General features: G+C 41.0%; 2 protein-coding genes across 4 annotated transcripts in view; one reads left to right on the forward strand and one right to left on the reverse strand.

The window, feature by feature from the left end:
• Nucleotides 1–29: 29 nt before the first annotated feature.
• Nucleotides 30–8,790, reverse strand: LOC136710857 (centromere protein J-like). Of its 3 annotated transcripts, none has more exons than XM_066686705.1 (17): nucleotides 8,653–8,790; nucleotides 7,593–7,982; nucleotides 6,885–6,996; nucleotides 6,538–6,678; nucleotides 5,699–5,852; nucleotides 5,536–5,620; nucleotides 4,146–5,397; nucleotides 3,744–3,867; nucleotides 2,951–3,116; nucleotides 2,275–2,517; nucleotides 2,086–2,191; nucleotides 1,754–1,884; nucleotides 1,160–1,231; nucleotides 940–1,080; nucleotides 769–853; nucleotides 569–689; nucleotides 30–371 (listed from the first exon to the last, which is right to left on the reverse strand). In XM_066686705.1, the coding sequence occupies exons 2-17, from the start codon at nucleotides 7,959–7,961 to the stop codon at nucleotides 179–181; spliced, it is 3,495 nt and encodes a 1,164-aa protein (XP_066542802.1). In that variant the 5' UTR covers nucleotides 7,962–7,982; nucleotides 8,653–8,790; the 3' UTR covers nucleotides 30–178. The 3 variants fall into 3 exon arrangements, with proteins under 3 accessions (XP_066542802.1, XP_066542803.1, XP_066542801.1); XM_066686706.1 differs by having other exon boundaries at nucleotides 5,699–5,825; nucleotides 6,538–6,681; XM_066686704.1 differs by having other exon boundaries at nucleotides 6,538–6,681.
• A 608-nt stretch (nucleotides 8,791–9,398) lies between these two features.
• LOC136710982 (guanine nucleotide exchange factor DBS-like) overlaps nucleotides 9,399–11,636 on the forward strand; it is a 7,447-nt gene continuing 5,209 nt past the window's right edge. Inside the window, exon 1 of the mRNA XM_066686915.1 lies at nucleotides 9,399–9,476. Within this exon, the coding sequence (XP_066543012.1) occupies nucleotides 9,399–9,476 (78 nt within the window). The remainder of the gene's footprint in view (nucleotides 9,477–11,636) is intronic.

The raw sequence follows: 11,636 nt of genomic DNA on the forward strand, positions 1-11,636 counted from the left end.
AAGACCTGCTCTTCAAATTCAGACTCCAGTTTTAATGTTCACACCACATCACAATATTTATTTGTTTTTACAAAACTGTACATGCCAAATAAATAACAGACAGAAAAACACATTCAAAGCACATACACACCATTGGTTGTCCTTTCCTCTACACTTGCCTAAAAAGATCCACATTGTGTCAGGCCTTGCTGTCCAGAACAACATTTCCTTGAGGATCCTTGAGCCGCACTCGGCCACTGGGATAGCGAGTTTCTTGTCGCCCGTCTGAGTAAACTGTTTTGACTGTGCCGTCTGGATATTCTCGTCTTTTGAACTCTGCGGTGTGGAGCTCTCGCTGACCTGTGTTAAACTGGATCTCCTTACTGCCATCCCTGAGAAAGACCATGAAATGCTTTGTCTGGTTAATGTTTATAGCCCTATTCCTGAGACATGACACATTTTATTTCTTTAACTAATCCAACAAAAACCAGTTATAAAACAACCTGCGTCATATAAATTAATGTATTCAAAGTCATGGCTGCATTCATTATTGGTCAGTTTCCTTCAGCTTGAATAACAGACTACTTACGGATTCTGCTGTATTATTGTGCCGTCTGCCAAAACGCTCTCCTCTCTCCCATCTGGGTAGAGGTTCTTAACGGTCTGATCAGGAAAGGTGATCTCCTTTCTACCATCGGGAAAGTGTTTTTCTGAAATGCAGAACCAGCAAGATGTAAAACCATGGACTTTATTTTGGAGCGGCTGTTTCTGAAAGAAACGAGGACTTACCAATTTGGTTGTTCGGGAACTGGAGCACCTCCATACCATCAGGATAAGTGGTGTGTGTGGTCTGAGCCCCAGCATAGTAATAAATCTAACAGATAAAGGAGAAACATTGTACAGTGGTTGCTTTTGTACAGCAACATAAACTAATAGGTGCTTTCATTAAAGTCCTCTCACCACTCTTTGATCCGGCATGATGTGCTTGATGTCTCCATTGAAAAAAGTGATTTTAATTGACAGTCCATCTGCAGAGAGCTCTTTCCTCGTCCCATTTGGGAAAACAATCAGTCGCCCTCCATCAGGAAGTACCCTCTCAATCTGGGAGGGGTGTGAACATTTTGGTCATTTTGTGCCATAATAAGGAGACTATTGTAATTTTAATAGTTTTTAATTTCACCTTGCCCTCCGTGTGTGTGATCTCATGTTCAATCGCTGATTGCCCTTCAGTTGCACTCAGACTGTCCTCTTCCTGTGTAAAAATCACACAAAAATAAATCTAAGGTCCTGTTTTTTTAATTTTTTTAAATTGTTGAAGAATTTAGAAAATTGTAGCTTTAAAAGGAGTAATATGGAAAATTGTACTGTTTTGATTGATAAGAATGGTAACCAGTCATTTGTCTGACATTTTAAATATGATAAAATGTTACCTAGCATTTAAATAACATCCAGATAGAAGTTTGGCTAGTACACTACACCTTAGTGCCTATTCTTGCAGTCTTGTTTTTACAGATGGAAAAACTGCTCATCATATTAATGCCATCTTTCACACAGCGTCTGAAGCTGACGGACTGCCATGCTGTGTAAATGTTTCAAATTAGAGCCTGCTGTTTTCTGCGCTGTATGGATAGTTTGCCAGAAAAAGTCAGACAGGCTTTTACACTTCAAAATATTAGTTAATAAACATTATTTTTTAGGGACAAACAATACAAAAAAAAAAAATGTTTAAAATACCCATATCTCCTGAATCATACTCTCTTCTGTATTTACTCACTGAAAATGATTCTGAGATTGACTGAGGTTCATAGCTCCTCCCCTCAGGCACAATTCGTCCGTCAGAGATGGGATCAGCCACTGGACTGGATTCCTTTTGGTTCTGTGTGTTCTTAAGTTTTGAGTTACAAGCTGGAACAGAATGTGGTAAATTACACACAATCATGTTACAATCATAAAATCCTTCATAAAACTTTACTCTGAATGTGGAAACATACTGAAGCATGATAATCCCCAAGAAAATTATATTTGTATGAGCTGTTGGTTTACTGAATGTATGTCCAAAAGACAATTTCACACCACTGTAGATACAAACACTGTCCAAATACAAACCAGCAGAACGTGCACCAGAAGAACAGCTTGCAGCTTTGGGAGGATTTTGAAGCTCTGGGCTTTCCCTTTTATTACCACTGCTGCTCTTAACGCTGCAGGAAGGACTCTAGAAATGCACAAAAATTAGTTGAGTCTTTGGCTTTGTCACGTAAAGAAATCACAGGTTTGAACAGCACTTGTCTCTAGTACCTTGGATTTTGTCCTGGTCTGAGCTGCGGTGCTGCCAGAGACACTTGACCTCCCCCGTTCATTCTCAGCATTTTTCCAAGCGGTGAGGCGAAGTTTTTCCATCATTCGGACCTGGTCTCTGAGAGCCGTGTTCTCTGCACTGAGGGAGTCTACTTGCTGCCGAAGGCGGTGGTGAGAGCTGGTCCAGCGAGCCTCGCGTTTTCTTAAATCCTCATGTAAGGCATTCAGTTGCTGCTTTAGAGACTGAGAAACAACAATAAAATGGATTTAAGTCATGTGTATATATTGGGTACACAAAATGAACACAAGTATGCAGATACACCCCAAGAAAAAGCACTGCTAATGGAATGAGGCACTCTGGAGCAGTCATGCATTAGTGATAATGCCCAGTACCAAATGTCAGCAAGAGGGGTATAAAGGCTTTACAGCAGTGACACTGCATTCTAAAACCTGCAGTGTCTAAAACCTGTATCTGACCTTACTAATGTTTATGTGGATATATGTAAACAAGTAATGTCATAAAGTCTAGTAAACATAGCCTATCTGCTGCAGCACGGGTTATCCATCCCAATAGCCAACTAATCTAAGTACGGCAGGCAGTAAAATCTTGCATATCAGTCTCTAGTGTTATCAATCAAAACCCCTTTTAAAGAACAAAGAGAGGGAAGAGTGAAACCTGAATCTCATCTCGTTCTTGTTTATCTGGTCTTGCTTTGAGAGCTGCCGCATGTTTCTCAAACAACTTCTTGTCGCGCTGCAGCTTCCGATTTTCTTCACGCTTAAACTCCTCCCATTTGGCGAGCTCATCTGCCATCTTCTGCTGGAACTCTGCCTTCTCCTTCCTACAGAACAAAGCAATGTCCACATTTTTATAAAAGGACAGTTAGCTAATGTAGCTACAATAGAATCATGCAAAATTAATGTATTTACCCTTACACGTCAAATACGTTTTTGCTAATTGTCTACCTTTGATTTAATGGGACGATACATAATATTTTTACCTTAAAATTAGAGCTTCAAAATTATTTTAATGATTCATTCCTACTCCAAGTTCAGCACTGCGGAAACTGCATGTGAATTTGAGTAAGACATGAAAACTCCCCTCCCTACCCCTGTCCACTGATTTCAATACAGTGCTGTAAGAATGAATTACACTGGGGAGCCCCTGGAGCAAAAAAACTAAATCTTACCTAGTTGTCCTTTAAAGGAGATTATCTAACCTCCTTCAAAAATTACATAGTGCAGTTTCTGCTGCACTATGTACTTTTCTGCTGAGTGCTGAGCCTGGAGAAAGCAATGACAGAAGCTCTATTCTCCCAATTGCAGCTCACTGAAGCATCACAATGATTTTAAAGCTGTAATTTTAAGGTAAAATTATTACATAGTATTCCTTGAAGGGGCAAATATGTATCAGTTTCACCAAGCTAATCTGACCAACAGAGTTATTGCACAATAGTTGATTTACATACTGCAGGTTCTCCTTGACCTCCTGGTTCTCCTGCCTGAGCCGACTCAGCGTTGCATTTTCCTTCTTGAATCGTTCAATCTCAGTCTCCAACTCCACCAAACGCTCACGGAGCAACCTAGACTGGGCTGGAGTATTCATTCATTATAGAGGAATTTTAACCAATGTTAATCAATCTTGTTGTGATATAACATTACTCTTTTTGTATATTCTTACAGATGTAATGATTAGGTTAGGACCTCATTTAAAAGGGGCATTTTGGCTTAGGTCCAAATGTGGAATGGGCAAAAATTCAAATTCCTTTTACTGTATATACAAATTTTTAAAATTGAAAGCTTATGATGTAATAATGTCAAATTTCTTTGACCAAAACCTTAAATTCTAATATAAATACTGCTCCAATTACCTGCCCCTTGTTCGCTGTGCGTGTCCTGTACTGCTGGTGGTGGAGGTAGAGGGCAGGGTTTCGGCTTGAGTGCTGGGAACAGCTTGGCTACCAGTTGGCACGTGGGTGGGGGCTCTGTCTCATGATCCAATGAGCTGACAGCAGAAGAGTCATGATCCATCCCCTTTGAAATGGCAACCTTTCTTTTCAGTGTCCTGCCTATTGGATTATCCACATTGGAGGAAACGCAGTTTGAATCATCAGGCTCATTCCAGGTGTCATCGTCATCAAAATCGACATGATTTTGGATGCCCACTAGAGTAGAATCTCCAATCTCTTCCTCCTCTGCACTAGCAGATTCCTCTTTGTCCTGGTAGGAGTGTTTATTGTAGGGAGGAACTTGGGATACCTGGAAGCAGTGGCTGAAAGGCTGACTTGGTCCAAAATCAGTTTGGGGCATCTCTGTACTGCTACAAAACGAAGCATCTGAAACTTCAATTATTTTATCTTCATCATCAGTCCTCATATCGTCTACGGGAAGGTCTGGTACACTTGGCTGCACTGGGATTTTAGAACTGTCTTGTCGAAAGCCAGGCTGTTTGGACTCTTGAGCCGATTTGATTGGAGTGGAGGACAAACGTCTGACATCTTTCCTAAGAAGAGCGCAAATGAAGGAGGAGTTGCTGGAGAATGACAGCTCATCTGCAGCTCTCTCCAGAAGCTCAAACTCCCCAAGCTCTACACATTCACGCTGTTGTTCTTTTTCCCACACCTCAAACGAATTCTCTGCAACCTGCACGTTGGCATCCACGTTGTCCGGAGGACGTCCCAACAATTTTCCTTTACTGACGTGAACCATGGCATCACAGATGTTCTTCTGCTGAGCAGCAGGCTTCTTCTCGCTCTTGCTAAGATGTTGGATAGCACCAGAGCTCATGTTCTGACCCTGGTGGGCTCCAAGAACATGAGCTTTTGCAGCTGCCTGACCCTTGGTGGCTGGTACTAAAGCTTTGTTCTGAGTAACATTCTCTTTGTTCAGAACAGCAGTCTTTCGCTGAATCACAACATTCGTTGAGCTTGTTGATTTAGGAGGTCTTTTCTGCTCTAAGCTTTGCTGGGGGGGTCTAATACATGGACCCTGGGGTTTTGGAGGGTCCAGGCAGGGAGTGGGTTTGGTGCTTGAAGGAGCTGCTTTTCCTCTTGTGAATCTGGACAAGCCCTCACCACGCCTCAGGAACGGCCTCTTCACTTTCACTTTATCAGCAGGAGCACTCTGCAGGGAATACATAATATAACAATTTAATAAATAAAACTTAGACAAGTTTGGATATTGTACTTGCCAGGCCTACCCATAAAACAACATTAAAATAAGACCTGAAAATAATTCATATTATGCAGAGCAAACAAACACCTTATTTGACTTCTCATTCTCCAGCTTCAATTGTTCTTCCAACATCTCTTCAAACGTCTTCCCACTGGCAGCTGATCTGATGGGTCTATAGACAAAAAAAAAAGTTGTGTAAAAACTATAGAGTAACACTAGAACCATGCTGTTTCACATTGATGACATATACCTGTCTATTGGCTCTGTTTTGATCTCTTGTCTGTACATGCTTTCATCCTCAGCAATGGACTGCAGTGATTCCTCATCATGTTTAGCATCCTCTTCACCTTCATGTACAATATCTGATGGCTCCCCACCTGAAGCATGATCCCACATGCTTGAATCTGTCGGGTAACATCTTTTCAATTTTAATTCCATATTTTCCTGAACCACAATATTTAGAGTGATAAGAATAAGTGAAATGATAAAGTGCAGTAATGACTAGATAGTAGAGGTGGGCGAATCGATCCAAATATCGATACCAACGCTGGTATTGGTATTAATCAATACTCGTGGAAACAGATCGGTACTCAAGCCTTTTTTCTCTCCCACCGCTCTGCCACTAAAGTCTGTGTGCGAGGCAGTACAGAGCACCCTCCCCCCGCGTAATCACGTTGCGAGGAGACGTGCCCCCACCCCCTTCGTGAAGTTGCGAGTAGCAGCCCCCCTACCTCCCCGGTTCGTCAACTTGGGAGGAGCACCCGTCTTTTGCTTCTACAGCTGCATATGGCGAAGACTTCCGGTATCGCTATCGGTATCAATATCGGCCCTGATACTGGCCCTGTATTTACTTGGTATCGGATCGATACCAAAACTCCCGGTATTGCCCACCTCTACTAGATAGGAGTACACTTTTCTGAGGTAACAGTATAGTATGGAGAACACTGCCTGAAGTCAGCATACCCAGTGCCACATATAAACTAGAACGGTATAAAACCCTCCAAAATTAAGTTATGGGAAGAATGAATGTTTTGAGCACTGGAGCACCGTTCCTAATTTCTTAGCTTAAAAAATTCCTCTGAAATTTACCAAGTCCGCTCATCACTTCTTGCTGTTTTGTGTGCTGGGCCCATGGGACATTATTTTGGGTATTTGAGTACGTAGCCATTGTCTGGGGCGAGTGTAACACACTGGGACTTCTTCGTTGTGCCTCTTTTTCTTGGCTGTATTCTGCTGAATATGAAACAGCACAAAATGTTTGCAAAGAGGCCACTACTCAAAAGTAAAACATGGTGCATAAAAAAAAATGGGGTAAATAGAGTTGGGCATTACCCCTGTTTTGGAATAAAATATTGGTTTTGCATTTTGAAATGAAACAAATTAAGTGGTGTCAGATGAGAAAATTAAAAATGTAATCCTTCGGTACAAGGTGTTACCTGTGCCATTTTTTACCATCCCCAAAAGGCTTTGTTCATTTTGTAGCTTTTGCAACTGCTCCAGCTGATGGGCCTTTAACTGCTCCTGCATGCGCTGCTGCAGCTGCTTCAGCTTAAAATAAATTAATAAAAAAATACATTACCCTTTGTTCATAGTAGTTTGTCAATATTCAAAATCCATCCATTATCTATAAGCGCTTATCCAGAGCCTACCTGGAATCACTGGGCGCAAGGCGGGAATACACCCTGGAGGGGGCGCCAGTCCTTCACAAGGCAACACACACGCTCACACATTCACACACACTCACACCTACGGACACTTTTGAGTCGCCAATCCACCTACCAACGTGTGTTTTTGGACTGTGGGAGGAAACCCACGTGGACACAGGGAGAACACACCAAACTCCTCACAGACAGTCACCCGGAGCTGTGTGACTGTGACACTACCTGCTGCACCACTGTGCCGCGCAATATTCAAAATAATTATCAGTAATGTGTGACATTAAGGGGATTAAGCAGTTCCGTCTCAATCATGTAATGTGCTTAATCAATTCAAACGACTGTAATCAGTATTAAAAACCACATGGGTGGAACTGAAACCTATACATTTAAATGCTGTAAGCATACACGTTATGTACACAACATATTACTATTACATAAAATATTACCAATATACAAGTGACAATATTGTAACACTCCTGTATTTACCTGTTCGAGCTTGGCCATCAGTGGAAGGCCTTGCACTTTTCTCAGAACATTGTGGACAGTGTCCAGTTCACTGTTCGCAGGTTGGATCTCTGATCGTCTCTCAGAACCTTCAGGCACAACTGAGTCCAGGCTGCTGCTGGGGGACATGGGCAGAGGGGCGAACTGAGAGCAGAAAGAGTCATCCACAGAGTGTGACTGGGCTACAGAGGAGCAGCTGCTGAGAACAGAACTGGCTGTTGCTGGAGAGCTGCTCAGAAAGACCCCTGCTCTGGAGTTGTTTGCCATCCAACGTGACAGAAACTGAGACTGAGGCAGAGATTGTGTAAGAGCCTGAGACTGAGAGGGCTGAGGTCCAGCTGGAGATGACATGACTGTGGCACACGCCGGAACCTGGAAGATTAAAACAATATGACAATGAATGAAGATTATTATAATTTTTCTATATTTATTAGTTTTTTTTTTATTTCTATAAAAATGTGTTTGTGATTTTGTGGTCAATGTCTTGTGTACCTTTATTTTATTCAGCTACATTATTTAAAACAAACAGGTATGCAGAGGCTGGGTTAGGCTGTTTATATTGCAATTTGCAAAGTTATTCATTTAAAGCTGTCAAGACAGTGGATCAGTATGTAACTTGGTTTCATAACTAACATTAATATTGTATATTTGTCATTACAATATTAACATGATGCTATTAAGACATTAATGTATTAAGCCAATGCAATATTAAATTGTGAAGTTTAAGCTAATGAACAAAAATGATAACCTCTGAGAAGTTTCAATAATTATACACTCTAGTTAATGTTAATACTAATAAATAAAACGTAAAATACTATGCAGGTCAAGTAAACAATGACGCTACCGACACAACTCCTGTTTCTTGGCTGAATGTACCATAACTGCTGCGCTGTTTAAGGTGGAACGCATTCGAATAAGAAGCAGCTGAATAAGAGACTCGAATAAACTCTGAAAAATCGCTCTCAGAACTAAGACAAACTACTTTTGTAAGTCAAAGGCGCTGTGTAATAATTATATATCGACATGGAATTGTTTATCCTACCTCTTTTTTTGTTGAACCGTGTTTAAAATGAGGTGGAAGCTCGGATATTTAAAGTTTGTCCCTCTTCAGCTCCAAACAAACCGCCATAACAACAGGGAGCCCGCGAGATCCCGTGCTGAAGCATCATGGGAAATGTAGTCAAACTGCTGAGAGTAGCTGGTCACCATGGAAACGCCTATATGGACGGTTAAAACATAAAACGTTGGTAATATGTTGAATAATCCAAGAATAACGGCGTAATATTCAGAACAAAACAAAACAAAAAAACTTTTGTACATTTTATCCACAATTATTATCATTTTGTATTGGACTATATAAAATATAATATACATATATTATAATATAATAATAATATAATATAATATACAATATCTAATATAAATGTAATATACATGGATAAAGTCAGGATCTAAACGCTATAAATATGATTCTCCTGATTTTAGATATTATATATTATACAGATTATTGCCTTATTACTCATTAAGGCAGTAGCAGTACTGTACTGTAGGTGTCGCCAAAGTACAGCTCATGTGCACATGCGCGTGTATTCTAGTTAAACGCATATAGGGTGAGCTCCCCCACATCTCTCTCTCTCTCTCTGTCTCTCTCTCTCTCTCTCTCTCTCTCTCTCTCTCTCTCTCTCTCTCCCCCTCTCTCTCCCTCTCTCCTTCCCCTGTGGACACGTCTAACTGCATCATCTTCACTCTTCACTTCTACCTTGCTCTCCATCTCTCTCTGTCTGGAGGATGGCGATGGTGTGGGTGAAGATGGAGAGGGACGCTGTGCAAGAGCTGCTGCACAGACTCAACAGTGTCACTCAGAATGTTGGTAAGGACTGTGTCCATGTGTGTCATGAAGACAATATATTTTTCTTTCTGTCTGTCCGTCTGTCTTCACCCAGTCTGGTGTTGTGTAATCTTAAACCACAGCTCCATCCATAAATACACGTGGAGCAATATTAAGAATTATCTTAAAAGCTTAAGCTTATTTATGCACTGTATGTTCTAGCACACATTTATGTTCTTGTATGTTGTATGTTCTTATGTCAGTCATAATATTAATTTGGGTTGATTTATTTAAGATGCTGAATGTTTATACAGGATTGTTCTGGCTACATTTGCTGGACATTATGGCCATAAGAAGTGGACATATCCTTAGATTCAGTAAATTTTCCCCCATGATTGTGTCAGCTTTGTAGCCACACTAGTGGTCACCGATAGCACTCAGAATATGTTATATTAATAATATCAGTTCTAATTAGGCATTGCCATTCAGTCAGTATACACAGATACATATATGTATGCTTAGTTTTCACATTGTTTATGTATTTTGTGATGTGTATTGTGTGTGCGTGTGTGTGTGTGTGAGAGAGAGAGACAGAGAGAGCGAGAGAGAGAGAGAGAGAGAGAGAGAGAGAGAGAGAGAGAGAGAGAGAGAGAGAGAGAGAGAGAGAGATGGGTTCTATTAATAAGATTTACATACTATGATGTAACTAATACAGTCAATGTATCCACATGGGTTTTGTGGGAATGTGATATTCATTTTTGGCACATCCCTCTCTCTATACCTCTAATGAAATACGAAAGGTCATTGGGTACACGCTGCCTTGTATCCATTTTTAGAACCGGACTCGAGCATGTACATGCGCTATGTGTCCAAAGGTATGTAGACACATTTTGTGCACTTAAGGTGGACACAGGCGTTCAGTTGTGCACATATAGCCTCAACTGCTGCGTAGTGTTTCAGTGTGTGGTTGTTTCCAAGCAGCCAGTCTAATAGTAGACATGTTTTCTGGTGGCTTTCAGACATTGTAATCAACCCTTAATTGTTATCCATCTTTCTATAAATGTACATTTTTCCAACCAATGTCTAAATAACCCCTTTAAAACATCAAAGATGCAAACTTGTGTGTTTTGGAAAGTGTGTGCAGGAGACAACAGATACAACATGCGTTATTTTAGGATTTTAGCTTTTGCTTCCTGTGGGACCCTGCTGGATGCGTGTGTGTATGTGTATGTGTGTGTGTGTGTGTGCCTGGCTGGACCTAGAGCTAAGTACAAAACCAGATTTCCAGAGAAACACCAGAAAATCGAGGCTCGTCCACAGAACTGCTGTGGTGCTTTAGACAGCAGACTGTAGCTTAGCTTTTCTCATAATAATCAGCAGCTTCTTACTGACATTATGGAGTGGGCAGGAGGAGTTTGAGCATTTCAGCTTATTGACAAAGGACCTGTAATTTAGTTTGGTGTGTGATTTAGTTTAGTGCGATTAGAGCATCCAGTAACTCCGGGGAAGGCCATGCTGAGGAAAAACAAGAAGAAGAGGGTCAAACAGGGCCGTGAATCTGAACTGTTCATACCTCTAGTGCCACTAAAAATGGGTCTGGGTGAGTCTGAGCATAAACTTTATTAAATTCCCCCCTGACCACTGTACATCTGTTATTCCTTTCACCACTGACCATTGAAAAGATAGTCTTTATTGATTCAGCATTCATTATTTATTCATTTCATCAACAGCCAGTGTAAATCTCATTGACTTTTCTGTTGACCACTGTGTATTTCGTCTTTGTTTACATTCTGAGTGTAAAACAAAGAATGTAACATTCACCACTGAAAGCTTTTATTTATTTCACCACTGACCACTGGTATAAATATGTTACTGATTTTAAGAGAGAGAGAGAGAGAGAGAGAGAGAGAGAGAGAGAGAGAGAGAGAGAGAGAGAGAGAGAGAGTCATAAGGAACCAGAAAGAAATTTACCTGTTGGTTCATTTGAATGCCTCCAAACAGCCACATTTGAATCCAGTCTTTGTTATCAACACTCAGCCGTATCAGATCAAACACACAGGCACCCATTCAGTGGGGGAAAGGGTAACTTACCGGGGAGAGAGAGAGAGAGAGAGAGAGAGAGAGAGAGAGAGAGAGAGAGAGAGAGAGAGAGAGAGTGGTGTTAGAGTTTAGTGCACCTGTAATCTGATAGAGTGTGT

The sequence above is a fragment of the Hoplias malabaricus genome, chromosome 12 (assembly GCF_029633855.1).
Source record: "Hoplias malabaricus isolate fHopMal1 chromosome 12, fHopMal1.hap1, whole genome shotgun sequence".
Taxonomy (NCBI): Eukaryota; Metazoa; Chordata; class Actinopteri; order Characiformes; family Erythrinidae; genus Hoplias; species Hoplias malabaricus.